The sequence below is a fragment of the Meleagris gallopavo genome, chromosome 3, assembly GCF_905368555.1.
Source record: "Meleagris gallopavo chromosome 3, MGAL_WU_HG_1.1, whole genome shotgun sequence".
Taxonomy (NCBI): Eukaryota; Metazoa; Chordata; class Aves; order Galliformes; family Phasianidae; genus Meleagris; species Meleagris gallopavo.
This window is the reverse complement of record NC_139406.1, coordinates 6,212,075-6,236,146: the sequence shown is the minus strand read 5'-3', so window position 1 is coordinate 6,236,146 and position 24,072 is coordinate 6,212,075. Positions and strand designations below refer to the sequence as shown.

The window sequence follows — 24,072 nt, the reverse complement described above, 5'->3', positions numbered from 1 at the left end:
ATTAGGAGATGAATTAAGTGTGCTTAAGACAGATTATTGCATTATTAAATATCATTTTCTTGTTTAAATCTGCAGAGATGGTGTAGTATTAAAAACAGAAAATGATTCAGAACATAAAGCAGTTGCATAGGAAACATTTGAGCAATTGGTATTGCTTAGATACATTTAAAAGTGTATTTTAAATCATTTTTATCATCTTTTTTAATCAGTAATAGTATTAGCAGTAGTATTTGAACTGTTATTATGTTACAGAGAGACTTGAAAGTTGTAACTTCTGTGAGAGAACTTTAATGCTGAAGGCCGTTTTCTTTTGAGCAAAATTAGAGCAGCAGTCCGTCTTACAGAGGACATTAGGATCCTGGTGGATCTGCAGCTGGAGTCTGTCTCCATTTCCTGCATACGCTTGTGTGTGATCACACATCAGAAACTGGACCAGAACTGAGCATGCATCACAGTAACCAAGGGCTGACCACAGGTAGAAATAACTTTCAGGATCCTGAAGGAATTTAAGTTGGGAGCAATAGCTCCTCTATTCTTTAGATGTCTTCTCTTGGTCTAGAGAAGGGAGTACAGAATAAGCACTGGTGCAAGTCTGAAAATAAAGACAATTTGATAAATCAGTTATAAAATATAGACCTTTTCTGGTGCAAAACCTGTCTGGAAAGGTGGACATTTACCTGTGAGCTTTTAGACATGCAGGCAGAACATGAACTGCAGCAAATCTTTTTTTCTCTCCTTGGAGAGCAAAGGAAGGTGACAGCAGTACCTTTTTCTGAGCTACAGGAGCTGTGGGGCAAAGGAAGAGGACAAGAAAAAGTAGCTCATTCTTTCTGATTCAGAGCTGCTGCTAACTCTTAAACGAGAATGAAAAGGAGTGGATCCTGGCTCCACTCCTTCCAGTTACTCAGGTGCATTGCTTGAACCTAAGGTGGATCAGCCATGCCTTCTCACCTGGTGCTCAACCCTTGGCTCAGGCTGTGGCCTGGCCACTTCCATGCACTTCTTAAGACTAGAGAGGAGCTTCATCTGTGAAGTACCTAACTTATTTTGCATAGTACTTGTAAAATAGCCTTTAAGTTTATTCATAGCTGCACTGGATTACTAAAGAAGCCACTGCTCAATGGCTTTCTTCAGTGAGGCCTTTTTCATGGTGTTCTTGACAATGGAACTTGTTGGCTTACTATGCTGAAATAGTTACTGCCACTAGTTATGTGATACAAACTTTGTAGTACTGTTTAGTCTGGTCTGTTTGGTCTGCTTATTCTTTGAGGATGGAGTGCACATGTTTGTACGTATGTACAGGTAAAGAGGTACTATAAAGGTACTGGTATTAGTTTTTAGGAATAAAAGTTTAAGGGAAATGTGTAAAAAATAAGAAGGGAACATTGAACTTTCACTGGAAACTTTCATATGCATTTGTTTATATTAAAGCTTCTTTGGATTGCTGTTTTTTAAAAAATATTTAATGTTGGCACATGTGAGCCCTGCATACTGCTTGAGTCCTTCATTTTTTCTGGCCTTTCAGATGTGCATATGATCTAAAACTTTCATGAACCTATGCATTTATTAACTCTGAAATGAGAGCATTGAACTTGTAGAACTAAATCTGTTCCCAAAACTGCTAGAATGATATCATGGTTATTTTAGGAGATGTTCTTGGGAAAGCTAATACATCTAGAGAAGTAACTCCTTCAACTCTACTAAAAGATACAATTTTTAGTCCTTCACGTAATACATTTTGTATGAGATTTAGATGAGTGAACTGAGCTGCTTGTAAGATTGCTCTCCCTCTGCCTTCCAGATACTGTTTTTCCCAATCATATACATCTAGAAGTCTAAAATGGCATGGATGTAAGAGTGCTGCATGAATTGTTAGTGACTTTAGCAGATGTAGCTGCTCTTATCAATCCCACTTCACAGTGGGAGTTCACTAAAGCCACATCATAGTGCTTGATGCACTTGAGTTTCCTGCTTGCTAATGGCATCTTCTTTCATTCCAGTGATGTTTGAGCGTCAGTGACCGTGACTTCCAGCAGTGCACAGGCAAACTGCAGTCTTCACACATGTCACCTGAGAATTTGTTTGTTTGGTTTTGTTATTTGATAATACAATTAAAAATGCTTGACCACCTCCGTCACCCTGCCAGCTGCTCTTCTTTTGATGCAGCCCAGGGTACGGTTGGCTTTCTGGGCTGCGAGGGCACATTGCTGGCTCATGTGCAGCTTGTCATCCCCCAGTAACCCCACGTCTTTCTCGGCAGGGCTGCGGTCAGTCCTTTCATCCTCCAGCTTGTATTGATATGGCACAAATACTAAAGTAGAATATTACAGCTGTTACTGGAATATCTGCAGAAAGAATGGAAAAGTAGAGTGATAAAGTGAGCTATACAATAGTTTTTGTATAAAAAATTTTTGATTTCTACTTCTTTAATCTGTGGGTTAGCATTTTAATGTTCCTTTCCGTGCACATTTACAGGATTCTTTCTTTCACCAGTTTTGATACAAGTATATCTAATTGAACAGACAATCTGTATGTGCACAAATACATTCAAGGTAGGATTAAGTTCTCAAGTTTGTAGAGGGTGAATGTCTTGTTATTTCCAAGTAGTAGAAAGAATCGTGTGCTTGAAAGAGGAAAGTAGTGGCAAAAGATAGAAAAGAACGATAAAGTTGTTACTGTTGGTTTTGGAATTATTTCTGCTGCTTTTGAAAAGAATTCCAACATGACCAAGAAGGCCAGTGGCATCCTGGTTTGTGTCAGGAATGGTGTGCTGAGCGAGACTAGGGAGATATGAGTCCTCACCTCAAGTGCTGCGTTCAGTACAGAAAGGTGCTGGAGCAGGTCCAAAGAAGGGCAACAAGGCTTGTGAAGGGCTTGGAGAATCTGCCCTATGAGGAGCGACTGAAGGGATTTGCAACTTATTTTTCACCTGGATTATTTAAGTGTTACATGATAGTTTTTGCCAAAGGAAACAATTCAGGATATGCAGCACAGTAACTGAACGGTTGCTTTGCTAGAAATTAGTACTCAAAAGCAATTTAGTTAACTTAGATAATGAGTATCAACATGCTCAAGTGATCTTGAGGCCTTCATATGCCCCGCAAAATGTAGCAATTCTTTGGTGACTGTGGAGATGTACAAGGAAGCTGACAGACTTAAGTAGATTTGAACCATTCTTAGAAGATAATTTCAACAGTACTCAAATTCATAGTATTCACAAGTTTTCCTCTTATTTTCTAAGCTACTTTGTTTATGGGTCTGCCCCTAAACTAGAAAGCACAACTTGTATGAGAATTTCTTACATCCTTCTTGCTTTTTGTTCACCTATACCATTCAGTGTCTTGCCACCCAACTGGAATGTTACACAGAACACATCAAGCTCAGTGTAGACAAATCGAGGAGTTCCCATGTCCCTCTTTTTCTGCTTTCTTCCCAACAACTTTCCCTTTACCATCCTTGTGGCTCTAGTGCTGCCCCTCTTGTGTGAGCTGATTAAGCTGAATTAAAATAAAAATAAATGTGCAGCCAACTCCATAGCTGTCTCCTGTAACTGTGAGTTAAATGAGGACCGTGGAAGGGTCCAGTGAGATGCGGAGCTTGGAGCAAAGGGAGAGTGAATCTAGAGAGCCAGAAATGGGAAAGAGGATGCACTGGAGTTGGAGGAAGGTAGCAGCTGACAGCAAAGATGGGAAGCAAGCCTTTGGGTAGTAACGAAGCATTAGATTGGCTCAATGCCTGTAGCATCACAGTTACTGTTCAGAATTTCTCAAACAGAGAGTAGCCATGTGATCTTATGGATTTTCAGGAATTTATTCCAGATGCTATGCAGGCACCATCTTTTAATTCCAGTGGTGTTGCACTCTCCTTAGAACTTACAGCTTCCTACTGATTAATTCAACAGATGAGACAGTTGGAAGATCTCTCACAGAAATGAATCTTTAGCCAAATAGCATTTGTTTTTCCCCAGAGACATCACATCATCATTTCTACCGTCTGGGAAGTAGTATCCTCCTGTTTTACTTTTATAACCTTTGGCAGATTTATCTCACGATATACCCAGATCATACTGTAGAAAGCCAGAGAGCTGTCTTAGCAAAACTTTTCCATACATTATTTCATGCATGTCTTTGGAGCTTTTTAGGCACAAACTTCCTGCTGATTTACGCCTTCACAACTTCTAGGAATACTTGGTAAGAAGTAATGTGGATTTTGAGTGGTAGAAAGACATGAGAATGACATGAGCAGACTATATAGGTTAATTGCACGAGTTCACTTAACTCTACTCACCTTAAACTGAAGGTTGCCAGTTTTATGCTGGCACTGTAATCGGGGTCAGGAGTGAGGAGAAACTGCGTTTGGTAGAAGTAACTAATTGCCATAAAATAAATTACTTAATGATAGAGTCAGTAGTCATCTGCCTTTCCACTTTTGTTTCAGAGAACAAAGATATTTCCCATTGTACTTCTTCGTACAAATAATTTCTCTTATTATTTTACGATTTTTCACTACCATCAGCATAAAGCTTAATAAGCTTACTGTAAAGGACTTTTCCTGCTAATTTATTGCTTTTGCTAAAGAGTCCTCTTTCCTTCTCTGACTTGTATTTGGCTATTATTCTATTATTCTACTCATTGTTAAAACAGCTCTTCATTATTTAATTTCACCAGCAGTTAATTTTGGTGGAGAAAAATGCAATGGAAGATCTGCAGAGAAGGACCTAAGCGTTTTGGTGGACATCAGGTTAACCATGCAGTATGCCCTTGTGGCCAAGGAGGCCAGTGGTATCGTGGGGTGCATTAAAACAGTGTGGCTGGCAGGTTGAGGAGGTGATTCTCCTCCTCTACTCAGCCCTGGTTAAGCCAGGTTTAGAATACTATGTCCAGTTCTGGGCTCCTGAGTTCAAAAAAGAGAGAGATCTCTTGGAAGGAGTCCAGCAGAAGGCCACAAAGATGATTAGGGGCCTGGAGCATCTCGTGTGTGAGGAAAGGCTGAGTAACCTGGGTCTGTTCAGCCTGGGGAAAAGCAGACTGAGGGGGGATGTGGTTAATGCTTATTAATACCTAAAAAGAAGTGAGAGGCAAATAGATGAGGCCGGGCTCTTCACGGTGATGAGAAGTGATAGGGCAAGGAGCAGTGGACTAGAACTTAAACATAGGAAGTTCCATACAAACACGCAGAAGAACATCTTTCTGGTAAGAGTGATAGAACATTGAAACCACTGAAAAAGATGGCCGAGAGAGGCTGTGGAATCTCCTTCTGTAGAGATATTCAAGACTCGTCTGGATGCCTACCTGTGTGACCTGTTGTAGGGAACCTGTTGGCATTGGGGTTGGACTCAGTGACCTCTTGAGGTCCCTTCCAACCTCTGTGATTCTGTGAGTTCCAGCGAAGGATAATCTGTGAATGCACTGCTGATCTCTTGCAACTTTTCTACTGCACTGTTTACTGTTCTCATACCTCTGTTTTTTCCTCATTTGTTTCCGTTCCACACCTTTACTTTGGAATTAGCTAGAATAATTCTTTTCTTCAAAACAGAATTGCTCTGATTAAATTTGTCTTCATATTATATGACTTGCAAGTAATTTTTAGAGGAGAATATGGTGCTAGCAAATACATGCTGATGCAGTTAAATTGGAAGTTCAAGGTAAGGATCACGTAACTGAAAAACATGAAAGGTGTCTGAAAGAGAGGATATGTTTATTCATGTCTCTACTAAGTTCCATGAGATATTCTCATTACTATTCATGATTTTTGAAGGATAAAAGCTTTTCTAATACAGTTGCTGTGCTAACTAGATTTCTAAAGAATAGTTTTTATCAGCTTTTGTTAATAATAATAAGAAGAGGAACAGAGCTCATTAAATGATGTTAAAAGGAGGTAGCAAATGGCACTAGTGCATGTTTTAAGAAGTGGTTTCTTGAAAAAAATGACACCAACATTTTCATAATTTCCTTATAGTGGTTTATCCTGTGTGGTGGAATTCATACGCTGTTCACTGTATGATGGATGCAATGAAAATTGACTACGATTGGAAATTTAGTTCTAACGTTTCTGTTTAATTGCACTTTAAAGCAAAAAAAAACTCATTGTACAAAATTCTTTATTCTTTAGAGACCTGTACAACTTTAAGAAACAGTTAAATGAGTGCAGTTCTTATTAGGAAGAATAATCTGTTTAACTTTCTACCCCCTAGCTCCAGTTGTAGTCCCAGAAGAAAAGGCAAAATGTTAAAGCTATGAAATAACATTAAAATGCCATTTAATTTGTCGAGGGAAATACTGTTTTTTTTTCCCTTAGATAAAAAGACTTGAATAAAAGCTTTTTCCTCTGTAGTGCTTGCAGACTTTCAAGTAAATGGAGGAGATGGTTGCTAGCAGCAGGTTACACCAGATGCACAGCTGCCTAGGGATGTGTGCAGTGTTTGCTGGAGACAGGTCTTACTGTTTTGCCTTGAGGCATTAGGTTGAGTCTGTTAGACCATGTAAGTAGTGATTTTTTTCCTCAGCTAGTGGAGTGTCACACTGTGGTATGTGACATTTTTAGGTAATGCATGAGGTAGATGTTTTTTTTTAAACTTGTAGAAGTAGGTGACCTCTATTGAAGTTTTTTCATAAACCTTAAATATTTGCCATTGAAATAAAAAGATGGCTGTTTTTAGAGAAAAATTACTAGATTGCTTGCTTAAGAAATGTGCTAAATTAGCATTTCATTGTAGTTTTCTTCCTTGATAAAATTTCTGTGGATACATTGAAGGATTTGCATTTATATTGAATATCATAGCATGCAAGTAGAGGATCAGTGAGACTCTGTATGATGAATATCTGAAATTTCCTGAAATTTCTTTTGAAATAAATGGATAATTTTGTAGATATGTTTACTGCATTTATATTAGATTCAAGGTAATAGGTGTCATACACTTTCATGTTAATTCACACTTATCTGTTTATAGTGTATTTAATTTGTTCCTTTGAAATACCTCATTTTTAGTGCAGCTGCTAACACAAGACATTTGGCAAGATAACCTGTGATCTATATTATTATGGTTCCTGTATTCATATGAGATTTCTTTTTTCATCTGAGTTATAATTTGTAAATAAAATTTTCCGTATTATGATTGCAAAGTGAAAATTGTGACTCAGTAGCATAACTATTTGTAGTACCAGTCCAGCTTTTAATTTTTTCCTTCATTAAATTAGCATCTGCTGGAGATTTCCAGGTATTCAGTGTGGAATCTTTGTTGTGTGTTTTGAACATCACTTTCTCTGCTGCATTCAGCTTGCAGGCTGCTCAAACAAGCCCAAGAGTATACAATCATATAAGTAATTGAGTATTTTGAATAAGAGAATTTTTCTGAAAAATGCTATCATAGGACTTAACTATTTTGACGTAACAGTAAACACTAATTAGTTTGCATATTGCTGGAGAAAACTGGATTTAAGAGATTCCAGTTAGGCAGAAATCTGGCAGGTTGTGATAAGACACGCGACTGTGAATGGCAGTTCTTGGAGCAATTGACGTGTCAGACCTCTGCTACAATTAGTCACTTCTGTACTGTTTTGCACATAATTCTAAACTCACAGAATAGCGTGAATTGGAGGGGGACCTTAAAGGTTATCTAGCACCAACCCCACCTGTCTCCCTGGGCAGGGACATCTCCACCAGCTCAGGTTGCCCAAAGCCCCATCTAACCTGGCCTCGAGTACCCCAGGGATGAGGAATACACAACACCTCTGGGCACCTGTTTCAGTTCCTCGCCACCTTCTGAGTAAAGATTTTCTTTCTAATATCTAATCTAAATCTACCCTCTTTGAGCTTAATGCTGTTACCCTTTATCCTGTCATAGCACTCCCTGATAAAGAGTCCCTTGTGATTTTTCCACAACAGCTCCAAGCAGTCAATCCTTCCTATTACATAGAGATCAACTCCATCACCTCTCCTCCCTTGCATCAGTTGTTATGAGTCATCCCACCACATTTCTGTGATAGCAGTTATCATGCAGCTGGAAAACTACAATATGACTTCCAACTCCTCTAGTTTGTTGCCCATGCTGTGAGCATCGTTAGAGAATTGCTTCACCCTGGCTGCTGGTCCTGCTACCTTTTGAGAGGAGGAAGCCCTAATTCCTACATGGCATTTCTGAAGTCTTTTCTTGATTTCTAATGCATCAACAATGCATGAGTCTTTGTTGCTGCTCAGATCTCTGTCTTCTGCCCCCACGGAAGCTAGTTTAATGCTCTCCTTGTAATTCTGGTCAACTGATTGGCAAAGATGAACTAGTGGGTCCTATCTGCATAGAATATCACTTGTATTCTGCATAACTTCTCTTGAGTCACACTCACTATCTCTCTCCCGTCTTACTTAATAAGATTCTTTGTTGTCATTGTGGCAATTAGAAAGTACCTCTGATTAGGGCTTTTGAAGTGGTACTGCTATCCAGGGTGTAATGCTGATGTTCTCTGTAGATACTCCACAAACTGACCACGTGTTGTATCGTAAACCATGGTGTAGAGCTCTTTTGTTGTAGTGTTTTGTTTCTGATGTTCACATACGTACAAACCGCTTCTGATTTGAGAATGTTCTCGTTCTGACTGCTTTCTTGTTGCAACCACAATATGTCTGTTATAAAACTGAGAAGTACTGAAAATTAGTTTGCAGAATCTTAACATGCAGCCTGTCTTTTTTCTTTAGGAAAGCCCACGAAGCGAACAAGAAAGTGGTTCTAGCAGGCTGTGTTCCACAGGCCCAACCTCGTCAGGATTACCTCAAAGGCTTGAGTATTATAGGGGTATGTATCTTTATTGATTAGAAACAGAAGATTTTGGTAAGTGTTTTCATAGGCCAATAGCATTAGTATAAATTTAGTTGACTGGTTGACTTTCTCCTCAAAAAAGCAGTAGAGAAACTTAGTACCTCTGGTTGTCTGCTTTCATTATAAAGCACTTACGCCTTTTTACACCCACAGTTATTTGCTCTGGTTGTAGGCTGAGGGGTCAAAGGAAATGGATGCTCTTGACAGAAATGAGTTTCAGTGCCATTTGTAGCCGTAAGGGAGGTGAAAACAGCCGTTGCGACGTTGTTTAAAATATCACAGTTTATTCACATGAAGATATAAAAAAAAGAATACACCCTGTAGTAAAATCAGTGAAAGACTGGCAAAGCACTTGAGCAGATGTCACAGGGGCACAGCTGAAGGTTTGATGTTTTTGTGTTTTTTTCTTTTTTGTTTATTTCTTTTTACATCATTCTTTTAACCAGAATGACAAAAGAAAATGATCATTCTGTTTAAATTTGAGGAGTAAATCCATCAGTGACTGAGCTGTTAGACAGTAACCAAGTTCTGCCTTGAAAAAATAACCTGAGATCTCTGTCATAATTCAGCTAGTGCTTTCAGTATCCTTTGAAATGAAGTAATGCCATCTAATTGAATCACCTCTGTAGGATCTTCCTGAAAATCAGGGAGACAAAGCATAAGGTAGAAAAGATTCTTCATTGTTTAAGGCTTTAGATCAAAACTAGATTAATTCGTAAAATGTATGTTTGAGTTGGAACACTGTCATTGGATTCAATGTATGAATTATAGAGTGAAGTTGTCTTTTATTATGTTAAATTAGAGTAGATGATTGTACATCGTCTTTCATGTGCTAAGAACATGGAACGGTCAACATATTTCCACTTCAGTGTGATGAAATCTGGTAGGAACTAAGAATTTAAAGGAACAGCAACAAAACATTCCAAAGAATTCACTTTCATAACTGCCATCACTCAAAATGTTGTATCTTTTTTTTCCAGCTGCATTTTTAGATACATTATTGCCTATAAATTAACTCACTGCCCAGAAATGGTACTCAAGGTGTGTAAAATGGTACATTGGTGTATACAGATGACAGTGTATGAAGAAACAACATGTCCATGGCACTGTGTGCAAGGAAACTGTGGTGCTTTTTTATCTCTAAAATACCAACTTTGTGCAGCGGGATGGGAAAGGAAAATAAAAAGGTGAATGGTTTTTATGGGTTTTTGTGACCTGTGATTGTTCATTAAAATGAATGTGAAGATACCTATATGCATGAAGACAGAGATAAAAAGTATCTTTTCTGGCTATAAAATGAACCTGTCAAGATCCTTTGGCCTGGATGTGATTCCATGTATCAGGTGGAGAATAAATGCTGTTTTACTGTAGGCAGTTATGATGTTTATGTTTGGTCTCAGGATGTTCACAAGCAGTTGAGTCCAGATATTGATTGCATCTGCAGCAGCCTCTCTCTGTGCAGGCAAGGTACTGCTGGCCCCCTTCCCATGGCCTGTTCTCATCCTCATCCGTATTTTCTTTTTATCACCTGATAGGTGCTCTCTTCTGAGGTAGAAAAAGTTGAAGTCTGATATTAAAAGGTATTTTCTGAAGGAATTGAAATGTTTACTTTGGAGGATTTAATCCTCTTAAAATGGGACCAAAAGAGTTGTCATGTAAAAGGCACTGGCATGACTCCCAAAAGCATCAGCGCTGTAGCAGCTGGCAGGGAGCAATGTGCATCTGCTGTAAATATGTGTTCTGCAGCCAACTCCTTCAAAGTTAATTTTGGATTGTAGTAAGAGGTGAGAATATGAATACCTTTTCATTTATCATGGAGATTGCTGGGAAGCCTTAAACATTCCTATTTCTTTTGCAATACATACTTGGACCAGATGATTCTGCAGCTTCTTTTGTGGCACAGCAGGGACCAAATAATGTTTCTGTGGTGCCTTAGGTGCCCACGTCGCAGATCCATTGAAAAGCAGTGTGTGTCTCTCAGAAAGTATTGGACTTTCATGAATTGCTTTGTCTAAATACCACTCTATTTTTTAATAGCTGCAGCCTCTGAGAGAAGTGCAGTGGGACATTCAGGAAAGACCCTTGTAAGGGACATCTGAAGATCATTTCTCCTGGTCATATAACTTCAGAAGGAGATTGGTTCGAATCTATTGACCCACAGAACGCTTCTGTCCTTAATTTAATGAGCATATTAAACTGAAAAAAAGTCTTTATTGTACTAAGTCTTGGACAAGGTCCTACTGCTTTGTTTTCCCACATGACAGTGCAGTGTCTTCGCACACTCTTGGTGCTTTCTTGAAGAGACTGTTGGAAAGAGTTTCTCTGATCTGCTTGTTAGGTTCCTGGTTGCACTTTTCTAGATAGGGTTGTTCTGAGATTCACTGATTTCTGTCTAGTACAAAATAGCTGCTAAATATGCAGCCGCTCACTTAAGTGTATTCAGAGATTACTGGATCTTTTCTTTTCCAGTTTGTCTTGCGAAACAGTTCCACAGTGCTAATTCTGCTTGTAAGACCACTCAGATCATGCTTGAGCACTTGGAAGAATTTGCGTGACTGCACTCACAAATCACCTGATGAGACATCACAAACACAGCACATTACAAGCATGTCTGTGAGCTGTTTACATCTAGCAGTCATCTGTTGAATGTGATAATGACAGTACAAAGGGAGCTGGGGGACCTTCTCTGATGACAGGCAGACAGCGTGTAGGTTTGTGTAGTCTCCTACTAATTGCTGGAGCTCACTCAGAGAGTTTGGGGCTTGTCTCCCAGAAGCATGGGGGTAAATGGAGAGGTGAGTGGTTTGGAATGTGACTGGTTTGTGTCTGAGTGTTCAGCAGCTGTCCGTAGCTTCAGCCCCAGCATGGATCACCTCATGTTTTCCTTCTGACCCTGAGAGTTGTGTAAATGTAATTTCTGAGCTGTACTAATGCCTAACTTAGATTGCATGAGAAAGGCTCAAAGATTTTTCCTGATTTTTTTTTCTACTGAGGCGTCGTGCTTTATTATAAGGCTCTTCTTTGCTTTTTCTCCGGCTGGTTTCCTGCTTTGGCTACCTCTTCATCCCTTGGGCCATACCCCTGCCTCTGTTCTACATCCAGCTCAGCCCAGATTTCTGCATCTGTCTTTGTTCCCCCTGTATTCCTGCTCAGCTCTGCTCCAGTCAGTCTTTTGCTTTTGTTCTACCCAAATCCTAATGGAGAACCGTATATAATGGGCAAAAAGTCCTCTGTGTGGATGCCTGTACTAGAAAAAGAATGTGCAATTTGCAGAGATAGATGTAGTGCCATATCCAGCACTACACTACAGTGTGCTGCATCCAGCAGTGAGGTACCTTTTTGTCAGCACTGATGGTTCAGATGGTTTGGACTCGCTGCAGAGAAATGTTGAGGAGTGGTGTCTGTGTCCTTCATGCATCAAGAAGAGCTTTGTCTCCATGCTTCTTAATGCCTGTTGGAGACATGATTGAGTCCCTGCTCAGGAAGGTTTATGGATACTTTTGCTGCCATTCATTTCTGAAGAGAGTACTCTGTAAGATCAGTGAGATGTGGAGATGTGGTTATGGCTGTCTGCATAACCAAAGAAATTCACTACTTTGTGGTGTTTCCTTTTTCTTAATTTTCCTGTTTGTTCCCCCTCCCGCTCCCCAAATAGGATTGCCCAGAACACTTCCCTTTTCTCGCTCCACTTTTACTGAGATATTTAACATGATGTTTGAAAGCATTCATTATTTTCATTTTAGCACTTACGCACTTTGACCAAACAGTTTCCAGTAATTTCAAATGAAAAATGCGTAATGTGGGAAATAACACATAAGACAGAATAAGCATCCATTCCTTGTTGCAGTTCTTATTATCTCCGAGATGAATAATTTTAATTACTTTCATGAACTGTCTTCCTGATAGGCATATTGAGAATAATTTAATTTATCCAATAAAATGAAAGTACGACACACTGTTTTTCCCTGTCTTTATTTAATGGGGGGTTCAGGGCTGTGCAAAAATTCCCCAGATGTAGAATACAGAAAATAATTACAGAGGTGGTTCAGGTTTTGAACCATGGAGATTTCTTTTGTTTTACAATAATTATGGACTTAAACAGTTTAGGATCAAGATGTGACAATAATATTTTAGACAGTGTATTTGGCAGAGACCGTGATATATGTCTATGCTTATAATTATAAATGTATACAGTTCTGCTTTTAAGTTGCTCTTTTAAGATTAAACAGAAAAATCCATGTGTGTCTTAGTCATATTTAAAAAAAAAACACAACAACTTGCATCTGTATATATATAAAAGAGATGTAGTGGGTTGCTCCAAAAGTAATGCCTCCTGTTTATTTTTATGGAAACTACAACAGATACGAAGATCACAATAACACTGTTTGGTAGAGAAAATTATCAGCTACAAAAACACTATTTTTCAACACAGTCACCACCAATAGTTACACATTTTTGCCATTAATGAATAAAAGCCTGTATGCTGTGCATATAAAAGTCTGCCTCAGGGGAGGTGTTGCTTTTGCTACTGCTGAAATGTACCATCACCTCACTGCCTGCCATACGACTGATATCTACTCAGATATTGTGGGCCAGCATAATAAAATAGAAGGTATTGCTTTTGGAGCAGCCTCCATATATACAAGTATGGAAGTATGTGCATGTTTCACAAAAATACTTGCATATGTGCTTTATTTATGAAGGCTTTTATATAAACGTATGTCCATAATATGAATGCTTGCAATTCAGAAAAGGGTGTAAATATAGGTAGTATATAAGAACATCAAAATGCCAATATTAGTGATATTTTGAATAACTGATTGTTTAGAATTCATAATCAATATATTATATTTAGAAATCTGAAGTGGCAGAGATTTGTGTTTTGAAAAGACTGTATTTCAAAAGAAAAAAAATAATTTAACATGGACTTGACCTAACACCCAGACAAGAAAAGGAATAGACTCCCATTGACTTCCATGTGGAACTGTGGATCAGACAGCAACTACAGCAACTACAGATGATCTTTTTTTAAGCAGTTTTTAGGCTGAATGGAAAATAGATGTGAAATAGAGATGATTGTGCAGCTATTTGTTTACAGAAAATGACAAGCACAGTGCTTTATGGGCACAGAGACTCAGTAGCTTTGATGCAAATTATACAAGTTTCAAGGAACTTTGCTGAAGAACCAGGTTTTTGCTGTTGAAGTCTGTGCAACTTGTACTTTTGTGCTTTTCAAACAAGTCAAATGAAAACCTCCAAGGAAATGAGTGCAGAAGTCATATTAAATATAATTTTATATTATATACTGAGATAGATAGTATTTTAGAGTCAGTGTTGTGGAAAGGATTCTGAACTAATTTAAATGTACTAAGTAGGACTTTCTGCATTTTGTTTTCCTGTATTATATGTAAACTTAAATACAGATATCTTGTAGATGTTGCATAAAATCTGTAGGCTATGCTTTGGTTGAAAGTTGTAGGAAAAAGCTCAAGTTTTAGAATGTGAGTGTGTAATCTTACAGTGTTAATGCTGTTTCTTTCTACTTTACATACTGGTCTGGTGTATAGATCATTAACTTTGTTTAAAGAATATCTAATCAGAAATAATTGAATCTTTATGGGTATATTTAGGCAAATATAAAACCAAAATATAAATTTGTTGTCTTTGTTAGAGACAAAATTTGTCTTGTTTGTGAAATATCACTCTGTCTTATGAAGAACATCAAGGCTTTTCCTTCCATTCCCCAACACTGACTGCAGTAAGTCCAGGGCAGCATCTTGTTCTCTTAACCATGAGAGCAATATTTTTAGTTTCTTCTCATGTCTTTTCCCTGCAATACTTCCTTGTTATTTTTCTCCCCTGCCTTATAGTATCCTCAGCTTCTTACAGTATTCTCTCCCTTCTGCTGTTGTGGTCTGGAAGCTGATGGAGCTGCCCAAGTGACTGCAGCCTCGCAGCAGCCAGTTGGATGCAAGCAGTAGTTAAGGCTTGAAGGTGTCTCTCACTAGGAGCCCCTGCAGAGTACCTCTCTTGTATCCTTTTGGTGATTTTGGCCGAACTCATGGGCTGCTATTTTTGAGAACAGAACTTGGTTTAAGCCAGGCGGTGAGTTTTAAAATTTCTTTTGGGAGTCCGACAGAAGAAACAAGATGCACAGAAAAGAAATGGCTAAAAATGTAGCCCCAAAGTTTGCTTCCACTTAATCAGAGGATCACATTTTTGAAGGGAGAGCTATGTAAAGAAAGTCCAATTTCTCGTTACTTAGATGTTGACCTTCTGACTTTTTTTAGGTTCAGCAGATAGATCGTGTAGTAGAAGTTGTGGAGGAAACTATTAAAGGTAAGCACTACACTTGAAATACTTGCGGCTGGTCTGTAAGATGTAAGCATTAGCTAGCAGAAATGCTGTTATGTTCTTTACTGAACTAATCTTTGCTTTCTCTTCTAACTAAATGCTTGGACAGTGCTGTGCTGTGCCATCTGTGCTTAGTAGTAATTACAGAGATTTTCTGGTAGGAGCTTGGTGGCTCCTGAGGACTTCAGGAGCCCATTTGAGTTTAATCAGTGTAGGTGGATGTAGAGTATTGCTTGAAGTTTCTGTTCCATCTTAATTCAGTGCTCTATCTCCACTTTCCTATGTTTGGTCCTCTCCTGTTTTCTTTTTTACAGATACTTTGGCTCACTTCCCTGAGCTTTCCTCAGCAGAACAGATAAATTATCCTCTGGTTTAATGTTCTTTTGTAACTGTGTTCCTTGTACTCTTTAGCTGCATTAGTGTGTGTGTACATATAGTGCTTTGCAGTGAAAGGGGGAAAGGCAGTATTGTTTCTGCAGTCTGACCAGTAAACATTTGCTATTAAATAAATACATTTGTCTGGATCTGTCTGGGTTACCTAAGTTTGTCTCCATTACTTATCAGGCCATAAAAATTACTGTTCCTTGAAGTTTTAAATTACAGGCTTTAGTTTAATTGGCTGTACTTGGAATATAAACAAGTGTCTGTTCTACAATATGTTGCCTTGTAACTTTAATGCTGGAGTATCTTGTTTTGAAGTACAACATGAACATGTAAAAAACAGTGTAAAAAAACTTAGGAAAAAGTTTCTGTTAAGAAACAATGCTGTGTTGCAAGGCTTCTAGTAAGATTTTTCAGTACTTTGAGTGCTTTCAGAAATGAAACATGGACTCTATGTACTCCAAAATTTTTGCAAAAATTTTTTTTTTTCATTCAGCTTATTGTAGAAGAAACCTATTTAGTGTACTCATACTAAATGTGCACAGTTATTTCCTCAGAAGCATCATGGTGTTCTTCACAATGTGTGATTTTTGCAGCAGCACAGTATTTCATATCCCTGTCAAATTTTCCTGAATTGCATTTATTCTTAAGGGATTAAGAAGATAACCTGAGTCAGTATGCCCTCCCTTTACAGAAATGTGCTTTGTAATATTTATACAGATTCATAACATTACTGCTTTTTTGATAACGTAGCTTCCCAGATTATTGTGATTGAATATTTTATGACAGGAAAGAAGACAATCGATCTAGAAGCAATTCCAAAAATTACGTTTTTCATTGAATTGATTTTAATGTTTCATTTTAGATATTGATGAAGTTCTGGGCAATAACGTAGCATAATTTTAATTGACACATAAGCTTTAAATTAAAGTGTAGCTGTTGGGTAAGATTAATGCTTCTTTCTAGCTTAGTGTAAGTGATCTGAACAAAACGGAATGAGTGGGCTGCTGAATTCCATGCATGGTGCCAATTCCTTCAGGGATTTCTCAGAAGACAATGGAACACAGGATTTCTGAAAAAAAATGAACAAAACCAAAATTTCAATTTGAAAGAGAGGTGACAAATTGACAGTAGTCATAAGGCATGATAAAGCTTTGCTTTTTCAAAGGCTAACTATTAAAACTAGAAGCTTCTACTTCTTATTTTTTTGTCCATTTCAATTTGTTTAAAGATAATGCATACATTTGTGGACCTGGAAATCACCTTCCATGAAAAAAGAAGAATTTGAAGCTCTTTGTCCCCACGGATCATAAATGATTCTAACTTGGAACTTTCATTATCTAAGTGAAGTAAAATACAGTGCTTAACAAGGCAATTAAGAATGCTTTATACTGTAAAATAAATCCATGGTAGGGGTTTACATAAGTGTATGTCAAACCAAATGAAATGTAGCCCCCTGTCTTCTAAAGCCTATGACATCAGTAATAACTTCTGAGGCCCAGGTTATCTTGAGGAGGCAGAGGAATGTGTGGTGTGAGACAGTAGATTAAATATAAATTTTGACTTGAGAGCTGGCAATAGATTAGTAAGTTCTTAGTTGGATTTTGTCAGAGTTATACGGTACAGTTTCCTTCACCTGTCTTTTTGTAAGAAAGTCCAGTAGGTTATATGGGTGGTTTACTCTTGTAGTGTGGGTTTAAAGCAATTTAAGTATTTAAACGGAATAAATTTAAACCGCATAGTATCTGCACCCTGCAGGGCATTTGTCCTTGTAGATCAGTGTGTCTACACGAGTTGTCTGGATATTCTGTCTAGATTCCTTGGTGATCATCAGAGTTGCCATTTCTAAGGTTTGGTTTTCCTTAGGTTCCCATATTTTAAGGACTACTGCAGATTTTTTGTGGACGCTTGTGAATTGTGCACTACAAGGTACAAAAAGGGAATCTTTAAAAAGTATATATAAAACCAAAACCAAACCTATTCCCCCTCTTCTCTGTTGTGTTTCTTTTTTTTTTTCTTTTTCATGAGTATAATTTTCTTTCTCCTTTCCAAAGAAAATATCTACCCTGTTGGATTTAGTTGAAAGCTTACAGTATTGCTCCCGCAAAATTACTTTTTCAAAATTATTCAAAGCACTTTCTCTGAAATATGATGGTGCTTCCTCTTTCTCTGTCTTAAATTCCTACTCAGAAAACCCTCTTCAGAATAGTGTTATTGTGCTGATTCAAGAGATGAATTCAAGAAGTAGATCTTCATGGTAGTATTTACCTTATAGCATAATTACTGGCTCCCAACTCTCCTCTTATTCATGAACGCTTTTATGTGACTTTACCTTTTTGTCTTCCTTCATCAGAAAATGGAGAAGAAGGATGCTCATGTTTCTTTTGGTTGCTAGTGTTATGAGGAACAGAATTCTCAAGAAATGCTGTGATGATTCATATTTGTATTATCATGAGTTTTATAAAGAGTTCTATGAAACTTTTAAGTTCTCTGGTTATCAGGTAGATTTTGAAACTGTAATTTCCAAATGTGATCTTCTGAAAGAAGTGTGCAGTATTTACGTGCAGGTTTGATACATACCTGTTAATGAGGTGTCCTGGGATGTATTTTAGCTAAAGGCATCTTCAGGTACTTTTTTAGAGCTTATATTACCAAAACCTGAAATCTCTGTAATTTCTACTTAAGAAAGTCCTAGATTTCAAGGAACTAGATGAATGAATTTGATCTCAGCCTTAGAATTAAATTTTTCACAGTGCTATCTGCAGAAATATAGCTGGAGCATGTCAGTCTTTCAGATTCATCATGCATGGCTCTAACTTAACAGTTTAGTGAAACTTGCTTCATTTGCACATTACCCAAATCTTAAACCTGAATTGCAGCTATTTTACATCATTGAGCCATCTTATTTCCACTTACATGCTTAGTTTCCTGGTAACATGTTATGATGGCACAGTATGTTAGGAAAGGGCTACTAAGCAGTTGCAGTGTCTGAGATAGGAGAAAATTTGATTGCATTTGATGTATGCTACATTATTAAGTAAGACTTCAGAATTTCAAAGCTGTTCAAGGTATTTGGGAGAAACTTTAAAGTCTTAATGTAGATTTTTTTTTTCTTCTTTTAAATGTTGGCCCTTATGGATTTGAAGCTTTTTCCACCTTCCATTTTAGACACACTAGCTGCTAAAGCTCATGTTGAAGCTGTCTGGGGGGGGGGTCTGGGGTAGGGGAACATGGAGCTGGAGCATTTGTATACAATCTGCTTTTAGCTTAGGCCTTGGGGAGATGAGGGGCACAGGTTGAATTGAGTTCAGTCTGTATTGTGTCTGTCTAGTGTTTTCACAAAACAGAGGTTTACAATGGGTCATTAGATTTGATTGTTAAAAACAGCCAAAGGAAATTACTTCAGGGTCGAACCTTTTATACTTCATGTAACCTTTCTTGATTTCAGTCACGTTGACCTGTCTGGTGAAGTTGCCCATCCATTCCTAGTTTAAACACTAACCAGTATTTACTGTCTATTAAATTGCCCTCATAAACTTACTAATTATGTTAGTTGTGTCAGTCTACAAAAATGAGCAGGTAAATGGTACCTGTTTTACATATAGTATATATGTAAACATATATACATGTATACATATATACATATATTGCATATCTTGTGTGTATGTATGTCAGGTATGTATATGAATGCCAGCATATTAAAGGAGTATTTTTATGTGCCGCTTGTTTCATTATAATCCACTGATAACAGTAAATAAAATACTCTCTCCCCCATTTCTGTGATAATGGGAAGAGTTGCCTTTACTTAAGAAGTTGATGTTGAGCCAAATGAGGAATAAAAACTGTAGGCATCAGGAGTTCTTTTCTGAGGAAAAATATTATTTGGCTTCCAGTCAGGAAACTGACTTGTTTGTGCCTAATTGCCATTCGAGGAGGGTCAGAGGGAGGGTAATGGCCTCACTGAGTCCAGGGTTCTGTAATCCTTTGAAAGCAGATAGAAAAAAGGGATGTTTTTGGATGGGTTGTTTTATTTATTTCACAGTGTGGTGGGTTGACCTTTGCTGGCTGCCGGATCCCCAGCCAGTCTCCCTGTTGCTTCCCTGCACTCAGCAGACTAGGAGAGAAAGTAAGATGGAAGAGCTCATGGGTCCTGGTAAGGGCAAGGAGATGACATACCAATTGCTGTTGAGAGCAAACAAATGGGGAAAATTAATTCACTGCTAATTAAAAATAGAGTATGATAGTAAGAAATAAGCACAAAACTGAAAATAGCTTTCCCTCTACCCCTGCTTCTTCCAGGTATCAACTTCTCCTCATCAACTTCTCCTCTTCATTCTCTGCTCTTCTCCTCACAGTGGAACATGGGGAACGAGAATGGGGGCTACAGTCAGTCCTTAACACCTCTTCTCTGCCATTTGCTCCTCATATTCCTCTCCTTCAACACTCCGGTGTGCCATTTCTTCAAGGACTGCTCCAGTATTGATTTTCTCTTAAGTTCTATACTATGAGAGCGGTGAGATGCTGGAACAGCTGCCCAGAGAGGTTGTGGATGCCCTGTCCATCCCTGGAGGTGTTCAGGGCCAGGTTGGATGGGGCCCTGGGCAGCCTGGTCTGGTATTAAATGGGGAGGTTGGTGGCCCTGCATGTGGCAGGGGGTTGGAGATTCATCATCTTTGAGGTCCTTCCAACCCTGGCCGTTCTGTGATTCTCTACTGGGTGCAGTCCTTCAGGAGCAGACTGCTCCAGCATGGGTCTCTTGTGGGCCAGCGATTCCTGCCAGAAAAACCTGCTCTTGCATGGGCTCCTCTCTATGGGCTGCAGTTTTCTTCAGGGTACATCTGCCTGCTCTCATGTCTTCCACAGGTTGTAGGGGGACAGCCTGCTGTACCACGGGCCTCTCCTGGGCTGCAGGGAACTTCTGCTGTGTGCCTGGAGCACCTCCTGTCCTCCTTCTGCCCATACATTGGTGGCCACAAGACTGTTTCTCTCACTTCTTCCCTTACTCCTCTCAATGCAGTGTTTTTTATCCTTTCTAAACTATGTTTTTCTAGAGATAACACTGATTTGGCTGTGTCCTGAGCTGAGCCTGTTGGAGCTGACTGCAACTATCTGTGAATGGCACTGGACAGCCCCTGGTCTCTTCTCAAAGCAGCTGCCCTGTAGCTTACTTTGCCAGTACCTGGGCATCTGCATCCTGTACACAGTTACATTTTGAGCACTATCTCTAGATATGGGAGTTACTTTTTAAACTGAAATTATTAAAAAATAATGATACAAGCTGCAAAAATTTTGCAAGACGCTTTTAAACCAGGTTTCCTGCAGGCAGTACATAGGAACATAGCTTGGAGATATAGTGTTGAAATGACAGTAGTTTAAAAGATTCAGAGTCACTAATTTGTGTGTATTAATAGTTGGGACAGCATAATAAGGTTAAAATCTTCACTCTATCCATCTCATTCTTACTTTCTATGGATTAGTAATTTTGAAGCTGTTCCTATATAAACCCATATATATATATAAATATATATATTTGTTTAAGTCATCAGCTTTACGTGTGGGAAGAGTGTCATTAGCTGAACGAGCAGTATTTTTGTCTTCTTCTAATTTGAGTATTACTTTAACAGTGAACATCGACTTAAGAAGACCCCGACCTGAATTATCTTAACCTTACACTTTTTTAATGAAGGTGTCTACATTCAGCTGAATGCTTCACAAGAGCATTCACCTTGAATTTTGATTTAGTGTTTCTGACTGCTTAGGAGAAGTATGATGTATGAGAAATTCAACCTCTGTGAGATGAATTCAAAAGAGGAATGTGATGAACTGTGCCAGCATCAGTTCAGAGAACTTAGTTTTACAGTGTAATTTAAAGAAAGAGAGCACAATGAGAAATCTGAAGAAATTATGGAGAAAATTCTGCAAAGACACTTGGGAATTGCTTTTGTAAATCATCCATAATCAGGGAACTCAACATAAAAGTTTTATTTATTTGGACGACAGGTTTCCATCTCTAGCACTCACATGATAGTTTATTGCCATTGCTGTGCCTGTTTGAATGCTTTTGGACATACAGGGATGATTAAGTGTGTGAGTTGATCCAGAATTTTATGTGAATTTTGTAATTATTTTTTTTATTTATTTGGTTTTGGAAAACTGTTGTGACTGGCTATCCGTGTTACGAATGTCACCTTATTTTTTGAACATTTGACAGAAACTGAGTGGGAGGTGAATAGTGATTCAGTAGAAGAAAAGCGATAGAGTTGGGGGGGAACAGATTTGAAAATCCCAATAGCAAAATTTTGCTTTTTTTTTTTTTTTTTTTTTCATGAGCCTGTGATGTGCATGGGAAAGGTAACTTTTCTTCTTCTGTACTATTTACATTGGTTAGACTCAGCTCTGTTGGCTGACAAAGCTCAGCTCATGGTTAGCTCTGTTCAGCTCTGCTGGAGAATGCTCCTGGCTGGTAAGGAATTGTGTGTTCAAATCAGTGCAATTTAAATATCAAGAGAAAGGGTTCAAATAGATGGCAGAGGAGTAGAGAGGAAACTAAAAGCTTGCTTTTGTGTACAGCAATAGGTTCATCTCAGCCTGTAACTCTAAGAGTGTTTTGTTCTTTTCAACCTGCATTCCTCTGAACTGTAGTTACTTGTATTCCTGCATCTCACTCTGACAATTCACCCTTCAATATTTCCTTTCCTCAGAACACAGTCTATTTCATCTGTTTCAATTTTTTTTTCTTTGCAAGTTTCTATCTCAAATCTGAGGTTTTGAGCAGCATCCTTGAACCCGATCAAATCACTTCTTCAGAAATGTGAGGATAGATGGTCAGGGGAACTCTTCCTGCAGCTGATTGTTAGCATTGTCCCTCTGTGCTGCTGGAGGTTGTAGCCAGTGTTTTGAGTTCCCATCCTTACAGTTATTGCTATGATTCAGTGAAACATTGCAGGAATACCAGTAAAGATCTACTTTATATTTAATAGAGAGAAAATAATCTGTGGTTTCTAGCAATGCAGGCCTCCTGCAGAGCTTTTTAAAAAGATTTGAGCTGCCATACTCTGTTTAATAAATTAAATCTTTAAAAGCCCATGTTCACCCATGTGGCACTCTTATTCTTGAGTCCAGAAGGAACAGAATTGTTATTATATGCTAACTCCCAATGCAGGGCTTAATAAATACACATATTTCAGGTTAATATCACATGTGTCACATGCTTACTAGTGTCTGCAGCTTTCTTTGAGTCTGTGCAGTGTGGTAATCCCTTTCTAAAGAGCTCTGAATTGTAGCAACTTGGTCAAATTGCCAACTGCTATCAGTACCCTGATGGGACCGGGCCTTTGGCTGAGTAAGTGCTTTTTCCTGTGATCCTGGGCATGCAAATGGGGAAAATATCAGTGATTCTGATAGCATAAGGCTGAATTATTCCCTGACTTGTGAGGGGATCCAGTTCCTGCATACACCAGTTGAAGAAGGAGCTTGACTTGCACAACATTGCCATTTATGCTCATCTAAAAAAGGATTAATTTGTATTAATTTCTAGGCCAGGGGAAGAGCATATATATTCCATCTGAGTTTTTTTTTTTTCTTTTTCCTTTTTGCCTGTTGCCTGCATTTACTAGGGGCAGAAAATCCTATGGATGACACTCAGGAATATCTTCAGTACATAATTAATGCTAGCGTGGGTGAGTTTGGGTGGGAGTATTAGCACAGTAAAGCCCTAAGTCAGTGAGTGTCATTGTTTCTGCACTTGTCTGGCAGTGTGTGATTGCCCTGGGGAGCTCAAGGATTTCTCTGCATTCAGTCATGTCTGCTTGTTTTTGCTTCAGGGCAGGCAGAAGAGGTGGGAGATTGGCACAAGTGGGCTGATTCCCCAGAGGTAAACCAGGGCTCGAGTCTAACTCGGCTGACAAGTCTGTGTTTAAAGTCCAAATGTAAGAGAACTGGGCTGAAGTATCAGTAACAGTCAAGGCCAGCTGTACGCTGTGTTAGGCAATTTGAAGTGCATCCTTGTGTCTCAGGTCCTCCACAGAGATGTGAAATGACTTTTTTCTACGTAGTAGCTGCAGAGTTAGAAGGACATCGCTGTAAAATAAAACTTACTTGATTTGATATTAGAGTTTTGTAATGGTTCCTGATTTGCCTCTTCTTTCTTTGCATTTATTATTTATTTGATCTTATTAGGCTCCCTTTTAAGGTTCTCTTTTTGTTACTTTTGCTTAAGTTTCCTAATTCTTTCCACTATTTATATTTGCTTGATCCTTCCATCTTTCATTCTTTAATTTTTCTTTGGGCTTACTTGCTCCTCTGCTTTCCCTTCAAGTTGCTCAGCCTTTTTTAGGTGTGCATTTTTCCAGTGCTGGCGCTAAGCTCTGCATTAAAAATGGAGTAATGGTGGAATGGAATGTGTGCAAAAGTACATGAAATAGTACTTAGTCTTTTTTCCCTCATGGTTCTGGAGAAGATCAAACAGGTTGGTGGGAGACAGCTGGGAGGTATGCAATTGTACATTGGCAGCCTTGTTGTGAGGAAAA

The 24,072-nt window shown here is 38.5% G+C and overlaps 1 protein-coding gene across 2 annotated transcripts in view; it reads left to right on the top strand.

Annotated features, from left to right (window-relative positions):
• The window catches only part of CDKAL1 (CDKAL1 threonylcarbamoyladenosine tRNA methylthiotransferase), a 367,634-nt gene that overhangs the window by 103,963 nt on the left and 239,599 nt on the right, over positions 1 to 24,072 (top strand). For both annotated transcript variants that reach the window (XM_085220113.1, XM_085220114.1), the window contains 2 exons: positions 8,689 to 8,785; positions 15,100 to 15,148. In XM_085220113.1, coding sequence (XP_085076239.1) covers positions 8,689 to 8,785; positions 15,100 to 15,148 — 146 coding nt within the window. The remainder of the gene's footprint in view (positions 1 to 8,688; positions 8,786 to 15,099; positions 15,149 to 24,072) is intronic.